General features: G+C 40.6%; 1 protein-coding gene across 2 annotated transcripts; it reads right to left on the bottom strand.

Annotated features, from left to right (window-relative positions):
- Nucleotides 1–8,733: 8,733 nt before the first annotated feature.
- tnnt3a (troponin T type 3a (skeletal, fast)) lies at nt 8,734–22,368 on the bottom strand. 2 transcript variants are annotated; one of them, XM_079162838.1, is made up of 10 exons: nt 22,285–22,366; nt 20,432–20,502; nt 16,303–16,348; nt 16,092–16,208; nt 15,246–15,323; nt 14,753–14,866; nt 13,754–13,866; nt 13,549–13,639; nt 12,478–12,518; nt 8,734–8,924 (listed from the first exon to the last, which is right to left on the bottom strand). In XM_079162838.1, coding segments are annotated over exons 2-10 (636 nt in total). In that variant the 5' UTR covers nt 20,434–20,502; nt 22,285–22,366; the 3' UTR covers nt 8,734–8,890. The 2 variants fall into 2 exon arrangements, with proteins under 2 accessions (XP_079018964.1, XP_079018963.1); XM_079162837.1 differs by lacking the exons at nt 8,734–8,924; nt 12,478–12,518 and adding an exon at nt 13,344–13,469 and having other exon boundaries at nt 13,519–13,639; nt 22,285–22,368.
- Nucleotides 22,369–24,840: the final 2,472 nt, after the last annotated feature.

Below are 24,840 nucleotides of genomic sequence, written 5' to 3'. Positions count from 1 at the left end.
AAGTCACGACTGACGACACTCAGTGATTTTATCAAAGCTTGTTCTGAGAAAAGACACTTCTGTACAGACCGACGAGGAAGTGGACTCTTTTTTTTTCCGTTATCTTGATGCTTTAAAAAGTCGTCGTAGCTGCCAAACCAACGTTTTACACCCGGGACCTTTCTCCTTTTTGAAGTGTTAATAGACATTTAGTTCATTAACCTGATCTACAGTATATGAATTAGATGTTCATTGCACAATGTAATGGCTGTAGAATAATGACAACATTGGCGTTTGGATTGGTTCCCTTTATGCTTCCATTTCAATATGTACATAATTCTGTCGTCCACCGGGTACGATCTGCTCGGGAGAATGGAGACTCCAAGGAAGTGCATCGACCACAGCTCAACCAAACCCGTTAGAGGTGCTGCTTTGTTTCCCACACTAACTATCCCCAGTTACCAAAGAGTCACTGTGAGTTAAAATCCTCCTGAGTCCTGAGTCCTGAGTCCTGAGTCCTGAGTCGTTAGTAGTTTCTGTCTCTCAGGAAGATGGAAAGCGATCCCGTTGTCTTTGTGACAGCGGCGCCAATAATAAAAGTTGTCTGTTTCCACTTTAAATCCTGTCATCTTGTTCTACTTTAATTGTTTGCCTTTATTGTTGGTTACAGTGATCTTTTGTGCATGAATGCTTCTGCACATTGTTTGCACAGATTAGACTCTGCACATCACGGTCACTCGTCGTCGGCTTCACTCCGGGGCCGGTTGGCCATCTCTGACCTTTCAAAGGCTCAAAGTCAATGATGGAGTACTGATCAGGCCAACCAGAAACTACAACTACAAAGAGACGCAAAACAACTTCAAAGAGACGCAAAACAACTTCAAAAAGATACAAAACAACTTCAAAGAGATACAAAACAACTTCAAAAAGATACAAAACAACTTCAAAAAGATACAGAGAAGCTGCGAGGGGATGCAAGCTGACCACAGAAAAACTACAAAGAGACAAAAATCCACCGCAAAGAGACACAAAATGACGACAAAGAGACAAAACACAAAGAGACGGAGAGATTTGAGTAAATGTTTATTTATAATAGTGTAAACCAGCATCAATAGAACCCAGTATTTACTAAAACTGATCAGCAAGACATAAAACAAAGCATGAAATACATTTCAAACATGAGAAAAAACAACTGATGAATCTAAAACACAATTCAGATGAAACACTGAATTCATAAAACACAGTATTTCATTCAGTAAATTAACCAAACAGACAATTTAATAACATCTTAACTGCAGAGTCAGCGGTTACAGAGTTCGGTAGCTTGTGTTTAACTAAAGTAGTGAAAGAAAGGGCTCGATGAGAGCGGATTCTGTTACTACTAAACACTACAATCTTTGCTCGTATTTTGTGGATAAATTGGATTTAAATTTGAGTTTTCAGACCAAACAGAAGAACTGGCGAGTAGCGAGCTCCCCCGAGAACTACTTACTTATTAAAAAACCCTCCATAACCCGATGTCTAATGTCTCGGGTCTAAAAAAAAGTTAAAGTATGAATCATCCATTGCTCTCTTGTGACTTTTCCTTTCTTCCTCCAGCTGTGTTTTAACGTTGTCGTATCTGGTCTGCAGCTGGTCTCTCTCTTCAGTGACATTGATGTTTCTGGTCTCAGACTGGTTCAGACTCATGAGGAGCTGGTCTCTTTCCGTCTGCACGTTCTGTATCTCCAACGTGACAAAGATATCTGGTGGGAACATGAGACAAAAGAAAAAGACGTCACATTGTTCTGATTTACAGTCGTGACAGCGTCGAGTTACTCGCTGTGTTTCATCTCCGTCACTCTGTCACTCTTTGACGCAGCACTTCTCAAACGAGAGGCTGCAGATTAATGAACATATGTTACGTGTTTAGTGTATGAAGCAGCTCACAGATACTGTAAGAAACGCTTCTTACTTCATTTAAACGATGCAGACTGCTTCAGCTCCATTAGACGATCATGTGTGACGCTTGTTTAGATTCAACTACTGGTTGGACAGTGTTTGATCTAAATAGCTACTCGGGCATTTTTTACACTATTGCTGCACATCTACTCAAAGTATTTCATTAGTTCTTGTTGACACTTCTCTGTGGCGCCCAAACACCACACGGGCTGGAAAGGAGGATTACAAGGTCGAGGAAATCAGAGCACAAAACAGAGCACGATACGCTGTCAAAGAATAAAAAGCAAATCCTCACTGCGCATGTAGATCCCAGCCAGAATCACAAGATACAGCACTCCCAGAATGGCTGCAGTGGCTCCAAACGCTCTTCTTCTGACCGCTGCAGGACGGTTCTCAGTGAGCGGTCCTACAGAGACAAAACACGGTGAAACCGATTCTCATGAAGCACGTTTGATGCACTCGCCTGCTCAATAACTAAGAACTTGAACATTTCAACTCAAATGGTAATAAATTGCATTTCAACGTCTCAAAGTGTCGGTCCTTCAGCCCAGACCGGTCTATGAACACAAAACGTCGTTCAGGATTGAATCAAACGTGAACAGACGTCTCCGTCGTCCTCGTGCAGCATTTGGTTTGTGTTCATACTTACTGCCTTCATGGGGCCGAGGATCAGGAGGACCTTGTTCCAGAGTGTCGTAGATGTCCACCTCCTCTTGTTCTCCTCCGTTCTTTTCGTCTCTTTTGCTGAATCTCACTTTCAGCTCTGGCGCGTGAGCGTCTGCAGACATCCTGAGAGGTGAAAGAACTTGAAGCCGAGTGACGGTAATTCGTTTTGCTCTGCGAGTCGAGCAGCTTTTAGACGGCGAGCGTCACGGAAGTAGGAAACCACAAACACAGATATACCATCAACCAACCAGCGCTTTGGACTGACAGCAGTGTGTGTGTGTGTGTGGGGGGGGGGGGGGATGAAACAGTCATTCATTTTGTGCTGGAATTTCTTTGTAAAAACTGCGATAAATTCCAGTATTTCTTCACCTAACTGGAGTTTAAAGCTGTGGGTGCTGCAGCACCCCGGGGTGCCTCAATTACATTTCAACTTTTATTACGACCCAACTTTTGTAGGATGTCCAGATTTCTGTCATCTTACCCAAATGCCCAAACTTATTTGATTGGATGTCTATAAGCCAATCACAGCGCTCCACGTCCTCCAGAGTGAACTGTTGCTCTTGGGCTGCTTAAGAACAGCGTGCACACTCGAGTATCTCGACATCATGGAACCGCCCTTATGACCGCCCAGGATTTGAACTCTCAGCACCACTTTTCTGAGCTTGCTTTGTGGAAAGGGCCTCTGGTGAAGCTTCTCACTGGCATCTGAAGGTTTAGCAGCCGGTGAATCAAAGGAAACACTTCAAACTGACTGAATTCAGACGTATTAATCATCTACGACAACCAAAGTAAAGACAACCTGCAATTTCATGTTTTTATTTTACTTTCATTATAACAGTAGGACGACAGAGTTGGTGCACATGTAGTTGTGTTGATGACTTCTAATGCAGACTATGACAGGCAGAGGAACATTCTGTGTATTCCAGGTTATTTAGCATAAAACAAAGAATAAACAAACCAACAGATGTAAGATCTCTTCATCAAAGATTCCAGGAGATCTATTTCTCACAGATCCACTTCTTATAAACAGAGTTTCCTTCTCTCCATTGTCCTTGTTGATTGCAACATGTCGCAGCCTCATTGTTTCTGTCATAGTGTGGCAATCCTGTTGCCCAGAACCTGTCGGACAAACAAAATGTCGTTTTAAACATTTGTGATTATTTTTTTAATTTGACGTCATTTATAATGTTTTTATCATCTGTAAAATGTAAACCAGATTTGTACTTTGTAAGGGCTGCCAATCAGTGATTTGTAAAAAAAAACAAGGTAGCACTTGTTTTCCGTTCATCGTTCTGTGGTTTAGCCCAGCAGTCACACATTATATTTCATCATCATACAGTAGCTTTGCAGGTCTCTGAAAGTTTTAAAAATGTTAAATTGTTATAGTTTATGACTTCCTTAACTTGTAATACCAACAGGGAAGAATAAAAAGAGACAGTCCTTCATGTAGCTTTGACCTAGCATGAAGCTGTATTTTAGTGACAAACAGTACATTTGATGGAATCGTGATGGAAAACCAAAACCTTCAAAATGTCTCACGTGTCTGCGGTGATCTGTCCACCCATTGCCGTCTCGAGCTTATTTTATTCCATATTTCCTTCACGACTCGTAGACCAGAGACAATAATGAGAGGAATCAAAGAAGGATCCACTTGTACACCATGCAGTAGTAATGGACACAACAGCATGAAGCTAACATTTACATTTATCAGAATAAATTAAAGAATAGAAAAATAAACATTTAAACAAGTTACGAGGGTTTTTCTTATGTCTTGTTTCTATAAATCCTCTACCTCTTAGGATTCTATGCAGACGTCTTTGAATGAATCAAACGTTCCCGCAAATTCCTTAATTCCTGACTTCAATGTTGGTTCTAAAAAAAAAAGTTGCTCGTCAAAAGAACTGAGATCAGACCTTCAGGTTCTTCCGTGTTCATTCAAGTCTTCAATTTTTATCAAACAAGAATATTAGGAAATGTCTAGTCTGTATGTCGTCCTCTTCCATATTCATCAACCACATTTTACTCTTAATTGTAAATCGAAGCCTTAAGTTTAGCACAATCTGACAGGTGAAAATAACAACATTGTGTTAAAGCTCATGGACAGAAGCAACAGGGAAGTGGACCCAGAGGTGTAAACAGGACACAGAGATAAAGCTGGTTGGATTACAGGAACTTTACTGCAATCAATAGAGAGGCGAAGTCCCGCCCCTTCCAGTTGACCACCATGGCATCTTATTTTGGAAAAAATATGTACGGTGCTCAACGGCAAAAGAAAATAAATATATTTTGATCCTGTATGAATTGTGCCATGAATTACACATCTGATGTTTGTCAGTTTAAAAGATAATTTTTTGCACATAAAATTGTTGTCTTCAAATTGTCTTCAAATTGTTTTTGAAACAATGTCCCATGGGGGGGGGGGGGGGGGGGGGGGGGGGGGGGGGGGGGGGGGGGACACTGAAAAGGGCGGGACTTTGGCAGAACAAAGCAGGTCGAAAACACAAGTAGCAGGTCACTGGCAGTTACTTCCAAGATCAGTCACTCATGAACAAACACACTCTCCTGTTCCTCTTTGTTGTTGATCACCACCAGATCTGCTCCTTTCTGTTGACAGTCATCTCTGCTTCCATGCCAAGTTTTCCTCTCATTAGATTTAAAGTAACAACTGCATCCAAATCTCCTCCATCCTTCAGGACACCACTTCTCTTAAGTGTTTAAAAAAAGATGTCATATCATTCAATAGCCGTGTTTCCAGCCACGTCTTTTCATGCACATTGTGAAGTACTGCGATAGAAAAGCTGTATGGAAATGGCAAACAGGCATGTTGCACGTGCATGTTGCACGTGCATGTTGCACGTGCACAGGCATGTTGCACAGGCATGTTGCACGTTCACAGACATGTTGCACGTTCACAGACATGTTGCACGTTCACAGACATGTTGCGGTAGTCGCAGGAAAACGCTCTTTGACACATTTTCATCACCGTACGGTAAAAAACAGCTCAATCAACTGGCCGATTACGGGTTTCTTTCAATCTTCTTTTGATCTCATAACATCGTAATATTCACGTTTGACAGCTGCTATCAGAGGTGTGACATGTGATCTGTGGTTCGTCTGCTAAAAAAAGCACCTACAAGTGTTCGCAGAATTAGGATTGTTCAGAGATAAGGACGTTTAAAAAATCAGACAGAAGAGACGTAAACATTTAATCAAAAAGCAGCAGCATCAAGTGAGGGAATACAAACACTGAGTCATCACACACAGAACTTAATCAGAAAAGATTGTTTTTAACATCCTGAAGCCATGTGGACTTTGACTCAAATGTTTGCTGCGGACTGATTCTGTTATCGTCAGTACCGTGACGAGATGAAATGAAGGAAGCCTGTAGAGATAAGACTCTCTCTCTCTTTAGCTCGTGGACCACTAATCTGTAAAGTTGCAATTCTTATTCTAGTGACCTTTATTTTTGTCATTTTTAGTCTTGCAAAATTCTATTTTATATCCGTGGCGTTTTGATCTTGCTCTGTGAAGCACTTTGGGCTGATTGTTAGTGTGAAAGGTTCTATATGAATAAAGTTGAGTGTTGAACTGTTGAGGTTAGCCAATCAGCAGCAAGTCTTTAGGTCGGTGTCGTCCTCTCAGGTTTAAACAAGCCGAAACACGTCTTTAACACGTTCTCTGCCTCCGTCTGTCTCCAGGGCCCGACTGGTCCAGTAGGTGATGCAGGTGTACCAGGACCTCAGGGACCCCAAGGACTACAGGGACACAGTGGACGCTCCATCATAGGACCCCCAGTAAGACTAACACACACCTGGTTCTCAGTCTCCCACTCGAATAGATAACTTGGACTTTCTCCATTTATTTCTATATGCTTTTATTTTGAAAATAAATGTTCATGTTTGCTATTCATAGTCATTTTTACAGACGCCATTCAAATTCTAAATATGTGAAAAACACAGTATTTTTTTATATAATATCCGTACAATCAGAAAAAAGGTATATTTTTTATCTGCAGGGAGGTCAAGGAGAGCAAGGACAGAAAGGTGAAGCTGGACAACAAGGAACGCAGGTGAGAAAAAACTCAACGTGAATCCAACATTCAGATTTCCTCTTTGTTTCCCTCTCAGGTTTATCGCTTCTGGGTTTCGTCTACATACATGTGAATATTGTACTTTTAATTGTGAATCTTTATCAAATCAGGCTCATGAGACACCAGATGTCTACAGTCACCTGTAGCCGCTCACTACATCAGGACCAAACTCGTTGATGTAGAATTCAGATTTCCACCTTGTTTGGGGCTGGAGGCGAGCCGGTACTTGGTAGAATTGTATTTTGAGGAGTTTTAGTCGGTTAGTGGCAGAACGTTTCACAAAGGTCTGTCGCTTGCAAAGAGGCTCCCACAAGTAACTACGACTAATATGACCTTTTGGAAGCAAATAGTTGTCAGATTTTGAATAATGGTGCCATTTGCAAAAGGTTGATTTCTCTTGTTTGAATGTATTTCTGTTCCCTGAGTTTGTGACACCACAGCTGGAGTCAACCTCACAGCGTTCACAGGAATGTTTTCTGCTTTTTTTGTTGTTGCCATGTTTGCCTTCAGAGTTGATCGTACAGGAAGCAATGCAACATCATCATCATCATCATCATCACATGAGCTAATGATTTTTAAGACTGTTAAACCTTTCAGAATAAACCTTTTTTTCCCAGGAGACATTTTTTCCCCATCACAATAAAAGCTCAGATGTTAACAACATGAATGATGTGTAAGTGTCCCAGTGAGCCAAGACAGCTTTTGTTTTTAACATGTTTTAGTTTGGAAACACCAGGAATTCAGAAAATGTTTAAATATTGCAAAACAAAACAAAAGATTCCTTTTCCCTTTTTCACAGCCATGAGTCTATTTGTGTCACTTTAAAGCTGTTTTGCATCTCTTTTTAGTAGCTTTGTCATCTTTGTGTCTCTTCGTAGTTCTTTTATGTTTCATTTTGGTCATTTTGTAGTTGTTTTATGTCTCGGTGTAGTTTTTGTCGTTTTATGTTTTGGTGGCTGTTCAGCCCTTCTTCTGAGTGGTTTTGAGTCAACTATCAACTCTTCGAAGCCATTTCTCTCTTTGTGGCCATTTTGCTCCTTCAGTCATTGAGAGTCTCTGCATCACTCTGAAGCCGTTCTGCATCTCTTGTTAGTTGTTTTGGTGTCTGTGTCTCTGAGTAGTTGATGTTTCTGTGTGGTCATTAGGAGTCTCTTCCTGGTTGGTATTGTCCTATTGAATGAAGGCTGAGTACGAAACATGCTCAGTGTAACCGGAGCTGTGATGTTGGAGGCTGTAGAAATGAAGATGTCGCTCAGTCAGCTCAGTGAAACGTGTTGGTTGTATCAAAACTGAACAATAAAAACAGCAAAGGTTGATTCTTGATTTAAAAAAGCTTCTTTCTAAATTGTCCGACTCTTTCTCAAATCACTTCCCAACTAAAATCATCACAGCAACCAAACCGACGTGAAAACGAGCTCAACGTTCAGAGGTTTCTGTTACTCTGAACTCTGCTGAGCTTTATAGACTCACCTGAACACAGGTGAGCACAGTCAGCCATCACACACCTGTTTCCTGTTGTCTCAGTCAGGTGGTGAGTAACGAGAGGCAATTATTGGATTCAAGCCTCTAAAAAATACATGAAATAAGAAATAATGACGCAATCTTATTAATCAGTCCATGAAGTGAGTTTTATGACCAACATCTGATGAATCTTTGTTTTTGTAGTTTTGTTCTTTTTTAAATATATATTTTTTGCAGAGTTTGTACGTTTTAATACTGAAAACAAAATTATAAAGCCCTAAAAACATTATTCTTTACTTTTACTGCTGAGAGCATTTGGATAAAATAAAGACGTTTTGAGACTTTGCGCTAGTTATTTAAATGCAGAGCCTCCAAAAATCCTGCTTCATCTCTGCAGTCAGAAAACAGTGTTGAACAAATGACTGTCTGAAAAATACTGAACTTTATTGATTTCTGAATGACAACAGCTCTACAGACATGGCTTGAAGTGTCACACTTTATTTACAAAAATTCTGAGAACCAAACAGCTGAGGGTGAGGAAGCCTGAGAGCGAACAAGTTTTTCTTTTTTTTGTTTTAATTCCTATTGAACAGCAGCTAAAGGCTCCTGGTTGCGTGTATCAGGACGTGGGTTGAAGTCCACCTCAGCGTTGCCGGCTTCTTCTTCTTCTGAGCTACGACCTTCGTCGCCGCCGTGTGCGTTGTTTCATCAGGCGTGTGTCCGAGACGATCGCAGTTGGCTTTCTGAGATGGTCTACTTTCTGCGGCGGGCGGCTCCCTTCTTGCTGCTGTAATACGGAAAGAAACAACAAAATGTCAGAAATCTGGGGTGCTTTTAACAATTTGTAGAGCAGCAAATCAGGAAACAGATAAACTATACGTGGAAACGCAGGTGGATATTTTATGCGCAGTTGATTAGCACGTCTGCTAGAATGTCGTCCAAAATCCTCTCAGAAAATATACTTTCTTTCCCTTTCTCTGTTAAATAAATCATAATTTAGTTTGCAGGATCAAAAAGAAGCAAGTTAACGATATAAAACAACAATAATACAAATAAATGTAATAATTGTCAATAAGCTATATATACGGAAGGTGCCCTTCAAAGTGGATCCGTCCACGTAATGTCGGAGGTCAAGCAGGAAATAGTCAAATGAAATCAAGAGAGAGTAAAATTCTAAATAAATGAATACTTCAGGGCCCAAAAAGGGAAAATATGGAGCGGAAAAGGTCTGAGACAAAACATAAGTCTCACGGCTGATGTTGCAACGTTTTAATTAAACACTAAAGTCAAGTTTGTTCACATGTCCGACACCGTTCGCTAACGGAATGCTAACGGAATGCTAACGGGCACAGAAAGCAGCTACAACCCTCGCTCTCCCTCTTGTTCACATATATTCCGTCAGCTCGATATGAGTATAAATTCTTCAGTTTTCTGTCTTGTTTGCATGTAACAGGTTTTGTTTGTATATTTATCCGATCGTGGGTAGCTAACGTAGCTAATGACTCGTTCCTGCACGGCTAACGTTTACTTGCCACAGTCAATTAAAAAAAGTAAATGAACGATGAAAATACATTTCATTTAATGGAACAAAATACAGTCTAGATCACGAAATAATACTATTTTAGTTCTCAAGGACTAAAACAATGTCATTTTTACATGCGTGACTTTTTTAAAATGACTTAAAAACCACATGCAAAATGGCAAAAAAATTGCAAAATTTCCAGTCTACAACATTACAGTCAGACGTCTCTATGGTTCAAGCAGAAAAAAAAGAAGAAAAAACTCGTGCAACACTTACCTTTCAATGAATCATGACCAAGTCCAACACTAACTTACTGTGATTACCTTTACAGTTACTGTTGTAATGTCTCTCACATACAAAGAAGTAAAGGGGTCAGTATGAAGAGGAGCGCCCTGACATTTACACTGAAAAAAGGATGCACCATTTTGGGTCATAATTGCACTTAATAATTACATTTTTTCAAAAGAGTTTCCACTATCTACATTTTATTGAACAATAATTGTTGAGAGGTTTATCCGTTCTCAGAGAATGCCAGGGAACACTCCTCACATAACCGACACTGGATAATACCAGTATGTTAACAGTTATGAATGGAAACAAAAGATATATAACACATAATATGTTTGGGACATTACATATTTTAGGAAAAGAAAATGTAAAAATATGCACACAGTTTGCTAAATCAAGCTAACAAATTAATAATACACATATATTTTAATCTTCAGTCGATTTAGCAAATCATTTGCATGAAATTCCACAATTTGTCTTTTCTACCACATGAACATAACAGTGTCTCCGTGAAGACGTACAAGATTAGCATTTTAGTCAACAAATGTTTAATTTCAGGAGAGTAAAATCAAACTGAGGTCTAGAGAAAAAACAAGACGTAAAGCCAATATTATGAAACGCTACTATTAGTTTTAAACAATTCAGTTTAGTTATACTTTCTAAGTTTTCTACATTAGCTAGTTAGCCTAGCTGACTTTCCATGATCAAGCTAGCCATACTAGCCTTCAGCTATATTAGCTGGTCAGCTAGCCTGCTGAATGTTCAAAATGGCGAAAGTAAAATGTTTGTTTCTAGTTAGCGTAGCTGGCCATATTAGCCTTCAGCTATATAAGTTGGTGAGCTAGACTTCTACAATTTTGAAATTACTTAAGTTACATGTTTGTTTTAACTTTTGACTTTTACAAACCCTTTAAATAATTGCATTTATGCTACATTTTCTACGTTAGCTAGTGAGTCATTATCAATCTAACCATATTAGTCAGCTATATTAGCTGGTCAGCTAGCCTGCTAAACTAGTTAACTGCAGCGTATTAGCCTGTTCATATTAATGACTTAATAGTCAACGTGCTGCAGAAATATAATATTCCTAAATAGCTAACGTCATCACAGTAGTGGAGACACGCGTGACATGACCACATGACCTCTGAGTTCATATTTTGGGCTATTATGTTGAAACTCAACTAAACAAAACTGTTTTATAGACTGAAGCTACAAATCTTCTCGAACATGCAAACATCTGCCTTTTCAATATCCAGTTTACATCAAACAAAAAAACATAAAACAGTCTCTACTAAGGGAATGTTTTCTGCCATAAACTGCCATGAAAGGTCATGACACTTATGTCCGGCTAACGGAAGGTTCACGCAGACAGTTGGGAGTTGAGGATTAGCCCACCGGGTGTCAGAAAAACCCGGCAATTCTAGTACTTACTGCTTCTGTAACTCATCAATGCGGTTCCTGAACGTGACCACCTGAAAAACGACACAGCACCAGCTTTAACACATTTACCTCCGAGAAGAAGGACTTCCCTCTGCTCTCCTTCAACCGGCTCCATGGGCTGAGGCATCATGGGAAACCAAGATGGGGGGCCAATGCATGTGATCAGTGTTTCCTTGGTGTTCACGTTTATGTGATTTGTAATTGTAGAATGTCCTGAAAGAGCACTGAATGCTATCAATGCTCAAATCTGGGACTTACATAACTTCCTGATCAAACTATTGTTGATTATAAACCGTCTGATCGTTGTTGCCTTGAAACGCCCGTCGTGGTTTCCCCGACAAAAAAAAAGAAACCTGGATAGTTTAGAGAGACTCTGAAAGTCCGACTTACCTGTTGGACCGCTCGCTCACACACCTGAACCCAAAGCTCTGTGATGCTAAACATCCAGACCTGGGCAGAATGTGGAGGAGCTCAACACCATTTCTACGCCCACTTTAGATCATTCGTCTGCTTTTAACTGAAGAGTTTGATTCCAAAATGACATTGTTAATTAAACGACAATAAAGAAAATATATATAAATAGACCTTTGGAAAGGATGGAATCCACCATCTAACCTTCTACGAGAGAATAGAAAGATTTGTTTTGGTCACGATTGAGGACGTTTTATAGATTTTTACTGTTTGCATATAGCTTTTCTAATGCAATACTTCTAAAATATGTGAATAGAAGCAAAGAGTTTCCTTACATTTGAACTAAAGTCATTTTTTTGTTAAGCAACAATTGGACATTTGGAGACTGACTCATATGTGGTGTTGTTTACTTAAAGCAAAGTGAAACTAAAGTTGTGGTGCTTTCTTTAAAATAAATAAGATAAAGGGAATTTAACCGTTTGACTATCTTTTGCCATAGCGGATGTTCAGGTGTCACTTTTGGAAAACAAACTCTTCAGTTCCCTCGTTCAGTTTCTTTCCCTCCTGGTGGTGTTTCGTGTCCTCTCTCGGCCAGCGGGGGGCGCTCTGGTTCTTCATGACTCTTCATGCTAACATGCAGCGAGCCTTTAAAACCTGCCTGCTGCTCAGCTCTACTTACAATTTACTGAGCTCCTCCACTCTCTTACGCAGGGTTGTAACCTGGAGGGAATCAAAGAGCATATCGAGGGTTCAAACCCGGAGGTTTCGCTCGGCTGGATGCTCACCGTCATTAACAACAACAACAACAACAACAACCACAACAACAACAGATAGCTGGTACAGTCTGGGAAAAGTGTGGATTCGTGGGTTTTAAATGTGTAGATCAGAGTACATACCGAGGACAAATCTGTGGAGGAATATGTTGATTAAGAGCATTTAAGGCTGAGTATCGATACGATACCTGACAAAGCAAAACATTTCTTCTGTATTATTTTTTAGCAAAAGAAGCCAAAGTTTTCAAATACTCAATCAACCGCTACAACTCACAATCCCCCTCGATTTTGTGCTTTATTAAACAAAAACAACAACTATAAATAAGGAATTTAAATATCCAGTCTAGATGATATAAAATGACTAAAAGAACATTTTTAAAGTCGTCTTTTCAAAATAGCCCCTATTAAAATAATAAAATAGCCTCTTGATTTATATAAAATTCGCCAAATAATTGTAATTGTACGTTCTTTAGCGCCGTTTTAAAATAGTTCCTTTAAGAAAATGTAAGATTGCTGTAGTAACATAGACTGCATTCAACAATTACCTGCAATAAAGACATTCTTAAAAAAATAAAGATATTGAAGTATCAAAACTTAAATTGTAATATATCATTAGCAGGATAAACTCTTCAATAACAACACTTTTTGTTTCACTAAATATCTGTAATGGGGAAGTAAAGAGTGAAAGACAAAAAAAAAACGACCTTTTAGCAATGCAGTTGATTTCTCAACCTCTTCCAACCAATAATTCTGCTTTTAGCCCCAATAATTCCCCTGATTTTGTTATTTATATTGTAGATTTTAACAACAAATATGTTAAATAAATCAAATAAAACAAACAATTGATGACGCATAGAAACGTCCCCCCTTTGTTCCCATCCAGTGACCCATAGAGGGACCTGACATCAGGCTGAGAAGCTCCAGCACGAACAATAAACATATTCATTATAATTACCCCAGCAGGGGGGGGGTCTCACCTCGTATTTCTGCCTCTTCAGTCTTTCCATGTGGTCGAACTTCTCAGACTCCAGCTCGGTCATCCAGTCGTGCAGCTCCTTGACCTTATCCCTGCAGGAAGCACGAGAACACACGGACGTAAGATAAATAAAAACACCACTTTTAAAGTTCGTTTCATCGCCCTGTGATGCTCTAAAAACGTGAACACTGAGTCTTGAGTCGTACTTCAGCTTGTCTTCGTTCAGGTGGTCGATGTTGAGCTGCTTGCGTCTGGCGGCCAGGATCTTCTTCTTCTTCTCTCTCTCAGTCTCTTTCTTTCCTCCTCTCTTCTGGTCAGCCTGTTCAGGGTTTTTACAGGTCAACAGCAGTACTTTCATCTCAAAGGAAAAGTACTGAAGTACAATCTAGACATACTTGGATTTGAGTATTTCAATGTTATGCTACTTTATACTTCTCTACATTCATTTGACACTTTCAGTTACTTTTTACATATATGCTGACATGATATGACGCAGTATTTGTAGTATACATAATATCTCAAATTGGCTCCACATTGATGAACTACTACATTAAAACGTGATCAAAGCTGAAGAGTAATATATACATAATAAATTAGCTTTTTCGGCACAATGAGTACTTTTACTTTTAATACTTAAAGTACATTTAGTTGATAATACTTCAATTCAGGACTTTTGCTTGCAATGGAGTATTCAAAGATGGTATTTCTACTTTTACTTAAGTAAAGTGCATTCCTAACATTTCAATAAAAGCATGTAAGTATTATGAGTGCATTTAAAGTAAAACTACTGATTATACGTTGTCATTTTTACAAGTTATACTATTGTAAATATGCAGCCGACTGACATTAAGTTAGTTTTCCTCATTTTATTTATCCTGTCAGTATATCTTTTTAATATGCTAATCTGAAAAGGAACTAAAGCTGTCAGATAAAAGAAAATACAATATAAACCTCTGAAATAGTGGAATCAAAGTATAAAGCAACATAAGTACGGAAGCCTTAAACAGACATGAATACACGAGGAAAAAAGCTTTGTTGGATAGCAAAGATGACCATATAACTAACTTCTGATCGTAAGATAACGGCAAATTAAATCAAGCTTCCGTCCATAAGATACTTAAAATACTCGAGTAACTTAGTGACTGTGAACCACTGCTGTGCAGATACGCTACGTCTACTAGCAGGCGGTGTTACTGTGTACTGACCTTCTGCAGGTGGCTGCTGTAGTTGGAGCCCATGCTGGACAGAGCCGACTTCTTCTTTGCTTCTTCATCCGACTTCTTCTGTTGGTCTTTCTCCTCCCTGATCCGCCTCTCCTCCTGGTTCACACCAAAAAGAAAAAGAAAACGAGTCAGAGTGAGACCTCCGAGTCCGACCCTCCACGAGACCATGAATATGATTATTAAAACGTTATTCAGGCCAGAAGTTCACAACCTCATACTAATACTAATCTTTATCTGATACTGTGAACAATTACAGTTTTGACTAAGTACAAATACATCTTTTTAAATAGTTTTATATACACACTTTTATATAAATCATCCAGTGAGTGTGTTATTAGGATTTAACTTATACAAGTGCAAATCAAATTTTTGACAACCTCAGAACAGACAGATCCCGGCGCACCCCGTGTGGTCTTTGGTGCCCCCCCCCCCCCCTGAGGGTTTAATGGTTGAAGAAGAAGATAAAACCACAAACCTCTCGTTTGGCCTGGCGCTCCTTGTCCTTCTCAGAACGGATTCTCTGCTGCTCGGCTCTCTCAGCACGACGCTTCTCCTGCAAACAAAATATGTAAATATTGTTCAATTTAGTTGTATTGTTTGCAGGTAAAAGCATCCCGGTATTGGCCCTAAAATAAGGACGTTTTTGTTACATTATTAAAGACTTTGGGTTTTCACATGGGACACTAACAGAGGTCTCCTGGGTGAAAGAAAAACAGTCTCATGGCAGTTTGTGAAATAGTCCCGAACTGTTGTGGTTTCGTGTTCAGGGACCCAAATTGTCAGCTTTTGCGTCCCGAAAGTTAAGTTAAGGCAACAAAACCACTTCGTTAGCTTAACGAAAAAACATAATGGTTGGCCTTAAAAATAACCAACAGTTAGGTTTAAACAACTAAACCAACAGTTAGGTTTAGACAACAAAACCAACAGTTAGGTTTAGACAACAACACCAACAGTTAGCTTTAAACAACTAAACCAACAGTTAGGTTTAGGCAACAACACCAACAGTTAGGTTTAAACAACTAAACCAACAGTTAGGTTTAAACAACTAAACCAACAGTTAGGTTTAGACAACTAAACCAACAGTTAGGTTTAGACAACTAAACCAACAGTTAGGTTTAGACAACTAAACCAACAGTTGCACATGAAACTAATAGATTGCATTTCGTGACTATTTCACCAGCTGCCATGCTACTGGGCTGAAATATGATCCTCTTGAAACATGATTGACAATTCAGTTTTATTTCACTGTGATGTCATTTTCAGGAGAGCAGACTTCATTATTAGCCGGGTTTAATTAAAAAGGCTCTCGCTGAAGACTCACAATCCTGTCCTTGAGGCTGATCAGCTCCTCTTCCTCCTTCTTCCTGCTCTCAAAGTGAGCATCGATCAGACCCTGCAGCTCCACCAGGTCCTTGTTCTGACGTTTCTTCTGGATGTCCTGCAGGTCAGAAGTAGAGAAAACAAACCTTCAGCCAAAAACACGTCAAACGTCGGACAGAAACCCTTCAATCCATCACTTCAGGTCCACTTACGTCAAAGTCCACTTTCTCACCATCGGGGATTTTAGGAGCGCTGGGCCTAAAGGAGGGAGAGTTCTCACCTTAAGTGCACTGATTTTGATATTGCTTTAATGCTTCTTTTTTTTTTTTTTTTTTCAGCCAAACGTCTCGGGTGGAAATGTCTGCAGAAATCATTTTGAAGTGCACGAGAAGGAAACTTACTTGAACTTTGGCTTCTCCTCTGCAGGGTTAGGAAACGAAGAGGGGACAAGTACATGTCATGGGGTTAGAAACAAAGCCGATTATTTCACTTTCTCTCAGGCATTACAAGGATTAAACTGCATGTTTAAAAAAAATAAGATTAAAAAAATGGATATTGCGTGTTTAAATTAGTGTTTAAATCAGGGTTAGAACAACAGGTAAACACTGTAAGAGCAAACAATTGAAAACTTCACTTTCAAATTAAAGAAGATTTGTGGATATCAAAGAACCATCTTGCTGTGAGTGAAGTTACAGAAACACAGTGTTGAATTACTACAAAGAAAGAGTTTTCTTTAAAAAAAGAGCCTCATTTATCTAAATAAATTGTGACATTTATGTACCGTACGATATGTGTCATGTTTTTATTTGGCTTGACCCCAAAACCATTTTACACAAGCAACACAAAGTCCCCCCCCCCCCCCACCCCCCGGTTCATTCTTGTCTTTACACCCAGATTCTGGCGCTCCATGCCATGCAGAAGACGAGTGGCATAGCAAAGAGTTTAACGGTGGGGTCGCTGCGCAGTAAAGCACGTGTTAGCATCTCATATTCTTTCACCCTTTTTCTCCACTAGCAGCTTTAATCTCAAAACTTCTTCCATAAGGTTTTAAAAATTGTGTTTTCTGTTTTTTTTGTTCAGAATTTCAAAACTTTCAGTGCCAATTGGGCAGCGCTCCTGGATTTTTTTGACAGACATTTTTGTGAACAGCAGGCGTTCCCCCGAGGTACAGACGTCAGACCTGGACACCGTGGTCCTCCCAAAACCAGAATGACAGATTACAGATTCGTCAGAATTTGTGTTTTTCCAAATCAACATACCTTCCTCTTCCAAGGTCTCTGCATGCAGCAAGCATCCAAAACGAAAGAGCAGAATAGACAGAAAGCATTAGCAAGAGCTCTGAGAGCAGCACATCAGTTTAACACAGAGAAACTACAAAATGTAACAACTGTAAATTCTCAAATAATGAGCGATATTAAGAGGCCAGCACGAACAAATGAAGGCTTTTAAAACTTCGGAAGTTGCTTATAAGTTAATGATAGTTTAACAGAGATTAGAAGCAACTGGGAAAGATAGGGAAGCTAAAATGTGTCAAAATATACGTATAAAATATGGACGTTTTGGAGTAAAAGCCTGTAATATAAGACTGTTTCAAATGAAGGTCTCGTTGCAGTTTTAGGTAAATAAAAGGCCAATATTTGAGAATTTACCAAAGAAAAATTATTTTGAAGCCACAGTTTCACCTTCTAACAGTTCAACAAGTATGATTCCTTTAACGATCACACCTGAATTCACATGCAACTTCAGAAATGTCAAACTAAAGCTGGAAAGTCGGGGTAGACATGTAGGATGCAGTAATAGTTTGGAACATGGCAGCAAATTACACCTTATAGGTGTCAAGAGTTTGGCATTAAACCAAATATTTAGTGGCATTAAATCAAACACGTTTTCTTTTTTAATGCAATTTTTCAACAAAACAACATGTGAATGCAACACCGACTTTCCACCAGCATGTGAGTTTAATATAAGATGGTGCGACAGTGGAAAATTTATATAAGAATGAAACCTGAGACACCATCTTAAGAGAAGCAGTCTTTAATCTGATGTTAAACTTCATTAGAAGTCAAATTATGAGAAAGCAACCATGTACGCTAAATAAAAGTACTTAGAGTACATGTGGAACAGTAGTAGAAGTGGGATTAGACTGATAAAAGAGGCCAATATTAGTCCTTTTTAAGAATTTAAACCCTCAAATATTCTCTGTTTGCAGTCGATATCTTTGTCCACTACGAATGCCAACATTTTAGCATACGGTATGCTAGGCTAAGTCATTTACTAGCAGCCTGAGATTGTTTTTATTTATTTGCAGGACTTGTAAAACAGGACATAAGCTAATAGTTTAAAAGCTAACGGAACAAAAACTAATTCAACAAAAGCTAATGGAATAAGAGCTAGCGTAGCAAAAGCTAACGGGAAAAAAGCTAATGGAACAAGAGCTAATTAGACAAAAGCTAAAGGTACATACGCTCACGTATATAGTGGTGCAGGACTTTGGCTCTTCATATCAGCCTAAATCATGAGCTTTAGTGCAACAAATATAGACTTTCAAATATTAGTCATACAGTAACTGTAAAATGCTTTGGGTATGATCATCTCAACACATGTTTGTATCGATATAAGACGTCTTCGCATCCCAAATCGTACCCCTATTTGAGCACTGCCTAAACGGGGCCGTCTGAATTTGTCAAGCGATGAAAGGAAGGTAGCGTTAGCATTAGCAGACATGATGAGCATGTGTGCGGAGTCAGGATTAGTGAGGTCTGTCTGGCTGGCTGCAGCCTTCGGAGCGCACCTGGGAAAGGATGATAGAATACCCCCTTCCCCCATTTCCATACCACATACCTTCATACTCAGGCTCAGGCTCTGGTTCTGGTTCTGGCTCTGGCTCTGGTTCTACCACTGGTTCTGGCTCTGGCTCTGGTTCTGGTTCTGGCTCTGGCTCAGGGGCCGCCTCAGGGGCCTCCTCAGGGGCCTCCTCAGGGGCCTCCTCAGGGGCCGCCTCAGGGGCCACCTCTACTTCCTCTACTACCTCTTCTTGTACAGCTACACAACATGCAGCGAGTCACCAGGGGAGAGGAAGGGCGATGAGATGGTTAATGGAAGCAAGTAGAGAAAAGGGAGGAAACAGGGAGAGAGGTGGTTCGGGGGGGGGGGGGGTTGATGGAGTGGCAGTTTGGGGGGTGAAACTGCCACCGGATGGCGCTAAAGCATGTGAGACAGCAAGCAGTTACAGGAGGGAAAAGGTCAGTCATTGATGGATGAGATGGGATTGATTCCTGAAGACAACTCGACGTGGTCGAAGACAAAAAAAAGAGACAAATTCTACCCTGATGCAAACGACGTCCCTGGGTCTTTTTAAAAATGTATCTCAGTTAGTGTTAACCAGCATGCCACATTAAGGTTCATGTGGAAAGTAGGCTACGAAAAAAAACACACGTTTTAACGAGAGAAAAAAAAAACGACCGACAAATTAGTATCATTAGATTTTACGTCTTACCATCGTATTCTTCACGTCCATCCGAGAAAGAAAGGAGCAGAAGAACATTTAAGAAGATCCCAAGTTTGTACCCATTTTTTGACAGAATAGATTCAAAAATGTGGGTACACTAGGGATCCATGCTAAGCAAACACAACACCGTCCTCCTGGGCTGATCAGAGCGGAGCACACGGGACCTCAAAAGTGGCTTTTTAATGTCCTTGTCACCAGTGTCCTTTTCAGTCTGAGACGCTGGTCAGCTCAGGAGGACTGTGCTGTTGCAGGATTGTCATGCAGAGCTGCAGGACTTGTTGTCCAAACAGGTCAGTGCAGTTTTATTTATTATTTAATTTAAATTTTAGACACTGTCCTGATGGGCCAGCATTGGTGCCTGCAACCATGCAACAGCGGTAGACGGTAATATAAATCTGAGCAGATTTGCTTAAAAAAAAAAGGAGAGAGCATTATTGCACAACTTGAATCTGGAGGGAGTCAAGCCAAACCTGTAATCATACGGATTTGTCCAGTGCAAATACTTCTCTACAGGGAATGTAAAATCAGTTAGGCAAAGATTCATTTAGCATGGAACTCCGGACTGTACCTGCAAACCTAATTTGTGGGGGGGATTTTATTCATCTATTTATTTTTAAAACAGAGGGAATAAATGATGCGACTTACCCTCGACCCCACTGTAAGAAAGAGGGGCAAAGAAATTCTGATTAATATTCAAAATAATAGAAAATTCATGCTTGACAATGTGCACAGTAGTTTGACGAAATAATCTTCAACTCAAGGTCCTGCTTTGTAGCTTCTTTCCTCAGAGCTTTGAACTATATCTCTGTGGGCCTTGAGTTGACAAACCACACATGTGTGAAGGTAATTGTGAAAGGACTTACACTTCCTCAGTGTCAGACATGGTGACAGTGGACTTTGCAACCTGGAGGCAAAAAAAGAAGAGAAGAGAAGGAGACTTAAAGTCTGTCTGCAAGGAGCGAGCGAGCAGCCCCGCTGTGTTTATTTATAGCTCGGGATTAAGTTGCAGATGTCTTAAATATCTGCTGCCGACCCCGCCCTGCTGCCCTCACATATTTAACCCCCTCCCAAAAATAAATAAAAACTAAAATCTGTATCCCGAAATGTTTTTCATCGTCATCATTTGGAGGATGTTTTGGGATTTTCCAAATTTGTCAAATCCCCCAAAAATCGGTTTATTATTAGCGGTAAAACTTTGGGCTGAAATTCGATCCTCGGCCATGAATCTGCTTCTTTGACGATAAGTGAGTAGGGAGCCAAACTTAGATTTATGCCAACGGTGCGTTTTCAACTGCTGATGGAAGAGTTTAATGTTAAAATGGGGAGGGGGGGGGGGGGGGGGGGGGGGGCACCCCATCCCATCACTCTGCACTTCTTTATCTTTAGAATCGCTCTTCTGATCCCGTCTGTAATCACTACCAGACTGGATCTGATCAATGATAAACACACACGACCCGAATGTCTTCGTAATTTAATCAATCGAGTGATTAGATGTCGGATTAGTTGCCCCTTTAGTCAAATTAGCGTGAGGCCACCATGAATGCCGTCCCAACATCGCAACTATTTCCAACTGTCAGCTGCGCAGTTTCCCAGATCCGGTTTCAGAGGGGGGGGAACCCGAAAGATTGGGTTCCTTCCCCTGGACCCCTCTAGCCATAATTCCACCTTCATCTCCTTATCTGGCCTTCTCGCGCTCACATGGTTCCTTCAATCATTTTTCCACCGAGGCTCCCTGCTGACTGAGGCCACTTTTGCTCAGGAATTAAAATAAACCCTGAAAGGCCTCCGTGAAGGCTAAAGGGCTAATGCTAAAGGCTTCCTCGTATTTTCTCTTTGGATGTCGTAAATTCCAAATTTGTGTTTACACCACGGTGTAATATTGGAAGTCGGGGAGGGTTTTTTGGCTCCTGTTCAAGATGTTAAAGTGTTTATCCTCAGGCTATGTGCGGCCCAAATGTACGCATGCCACTCCCAATTTACAGCTTCATCAGTGGACATCAGCAACAATATCAAACATACCAGCCAGCAAAGCAAAACAAAGTGACCCCCCCCCAGCCCCCTGAATTTAAATGTCAGAAATAACAACACCATTCACCGCCGGATGATGTTGCATAACTCATTAGTATCGTCTCCTGAAGCGGAAAGCTGCTTCAAAGGCTTTAAGCCATCTGTAAATCCTTCAGGTATGAACCTCCGCCTGCGGTCGCTGGACTCGAACCAAAACCGGCACGGAAACAACAACAAAAAGCCCAAAAACATAACAGCGGATGTCCAGCAAGAATGTCAGAACTTTTTAAACCCGATGATTTTTTAAAAATATTTTAACGGTAAATTTAAAAACTCCCCAAAAATTATAAACAATCTCATTTTGGAGATACAAAAACACTACGAGGTGTAAAAAAACAGCTTCTCAGGCGCCCCTTTCTGCAATCGAACACCAAATTCGATAAAATCACCGCCGAGCTCAAACCCAGAAGCATCACACTCTCTCTGGCCTGTTCCCGTCTCACCCCCTGACCCTCAGCCTCTTCTAGTCGTGGCAGTGATTTTAACACATGTGGACTCAGCTGTCCTCAGATTGGGTGGACATTGTTTTTGGGTGGGGGAATATTGCACTTGAGCTTCCTTCTCCTGCCACACACTCACTCACTCACTCACTCACACACTCACTCACTCACTGTCTTACCTCTGAAAAGCTGAAAGAAGTGAGCGTCCCGCTGTTGGCCGAGACTGGCTGTAAGGTTCTGCAAACTTACCGCGCTGATTATGTCCTTCTGTTATAGTGACACGCGATCCGCTCGGCCTCCCCATTGGCTGGAGAGACGTCCCGGGGGCGGGGCCAGGCAGGGTCCACGACTTTCGGTGCCCCCTCCTCCCACCGCTGGCACTCAATAAGGAGATGGAAGGGTAGAATGCTAAGGTGGGAGGCTCAAATTTGGGGAAGGTGGGGGGGGCAGCCAAGACGCCCCTCTTAGGTTGCTATTCTGGGGCGGCTGCATTTTAAGGCAAGCAAATTTCATGTGGGGACCGAGATGACGACGTCAGGGACCGAGGCAGGTGGTGATCCTGAACCTCCTGAAGAAGTCTGGGACGCATACACATAATGTATCAGAGGAGGTAAGAAGCTGAAGAATGTGTCTATCCAAGCTGCAAAAACATCATGATGATCCCTCTGATCCACTTGTTTTCTTTGACTCCCTGGTCCCCCAAGAAACCATTGGATCTACTTCAGACTGTTTTACTCCATCTAGGTCTTCAAAAAATTAGCAAAAACAGCATTAAATGACATCTGAGAACGGTTCACACACCTGCTATCAGCCTCAGTTTTTATGAGAAATTAAAGGAAACATATGCTCCAATGCGATGAGATCAAACCTTTTATAGTATATATAGTATACTTTTAATAGCAAACATATAAACGTATCTGTGTCTTTTAGTTATTTAATATGTGAGGTATTTACTAGTTAATGTTTGTAGTTTATGTTTAGGTAGTTTTTTGTCATTAAAAATGCCTCATTAAAGATTGTATTTAATTGTAATGAACTCTGGCAGAGAATATTCTTCCAGAAATCAACCCCCTGCCTGATGGAGGATCAGTCTGATCTGTTGCTAATGTCTTTCACTTTAGCTGCAAGTCTAAAGAAGCTGCAGCACGAATCATTCAGCAAACTCCTCGGCTTGATTTACAAGCAGGATCTGTGAGTCCAGTGTCGGTCTTGAACCGTCTCAGGGATCCTGAATGAACCCCCATGATTTTCCTGCAGGGGGTGCTGCAATTACAGAATAACGAGCAGAGAGTCTTGGGGCTCCTACATGTTGGGAGTTTCAAAACACAAATAGACAAAGAGCTCCTGTTTGATTGAGCTGTTGCTGATTCATAGTTGACCTGTCTACGCTCAAGAGACAAACCACTGAAACAGTAGTACACTGCAGTGCATGCACTCTGCCAGACTGCACAAGGAAAGGGAACTTAACCTTACACCTCCTCAAACACAATTTGAGCCCCATTAAGGAATGACCTGCTCCAGACCTGCCGATAGAAACCATAAAAAGGCTCCTAAAATCCTCTTGAGGACACCTGGAAATCAAACAAGGCCTCCTGAAAGCTCTCCTGAGCCCCATAAATCATCTAAAATGACTCCAGAAAACCCCCGAAGATCCTTGCAACCCCATGAAGGATCCTTAAAACCTTCTGTTGGAGTACCTGAACATCTCAAGGACCTCATAACCCCTACGAGGACCTCCTGAACAAAAGGACTATTCGTCAAAGAATTCAGGTACCCCCCTCGGTACATCGGTCCAATACCTCTACAACGTAATCTTTACTACAGTCGTCATAAACATTCAGGTTTATACATGAAACTTGACTCTACATTTAACCCATCTGAAACATTTTGGAGCAGTGAGCTGCTTTGAAGCTCCCGGGGAGCAACTTGGGGTTCAGTGTCTTGCTCAACGACACTTCCACATGCAGTAACGAGTCTGGGTTTGAATCGCCAACCCAGCACCCCGAGGTTCCTCTTTCAAGGGGTCACATAAAACCCCTTTAAGAACACATGCCGCATTTATTGTCACGCCCATTTTATGGGTTTTTTCAGGCACGCAATGTGTGAACAGTCCCTAAGGATGCCCTGGAACTCTCTCATTGACTCCTGGATCCACAACATAACAGCCCGATGAATGTCTCCTGGACCATGGATCCCTGGGTGTCATTGTCACTCACTTCAAATAGGGATGGGTTCTAGTGGATAGAACCCCCCTGAAACCTTAAAGAAACCTAGAACCTCCTGAAGAACCCATAAAGGGCCCTTGAAAGTTATAAAGGGATGGATGGTAGATTTCAACGAGGTCACATAATCAAGACGATGGTTTGATAACAGAGTTGGTTTTGTGAGGATTAAAATGCTGCCAAAAAAAATGCTAAAACAATTAAATGAATAAAATAAATTGGCCCAACAAAAATAAAAACTAAGAGAGCCACCGAAGTCATAAAAAGTATTTTTATCTTCTGATAATACATTATGTGTATTATTGTCGTATATGCTTAAAACACATTTATATATAATCTTTCTGGACCTTGAAGGCTCCATAATTTAACACTCTGAAATGGGACATTTTACCGAGACATACATACAAGTACATTGGTTCACTGCTGGTAATATGTATATGCTTTTACTTAAATAGACTAGCCATGATAGAGTATTTTTACTATGTGGTATTGTTAAAAATGTATGTAAATGCA

This window comes from Pholis gunnellus (genome assembly GCF_910591455.1).
Source record: "Pholis gunnellus genome assembly, chromosome: 7".
Lineage (NCBI taxonomy): Eukaryota > Metazoa > Chordata > Actinopteri > Perciformes > Pholidae > Pholis > Pholis gunnellus.
The sequence above is the reverse complement of the archived record's forward strand: the minus strand, read 5'-3'. Positions and strand labels throughout refer to the sequence as shown.

Coding starts and splice junctions, on each gene's coding strand:
- tnnt3a (XM_079162837.1), bottom strand. Junction 14,867..15,245: donor AGCGCCAGGCCAAACGAGAG/GTTTGTGGTTTT, acceptor GGTGTGAACCAG/GAGGAGAGGCGGATCAGGGA. Junction 13,640..13,753: donor CTGAACGAAGACAAGCTGAA/GTACGACTCAAG, acceptor TGCTTCCTGCAG/GGATAAGGTCAAGGAGCTGC.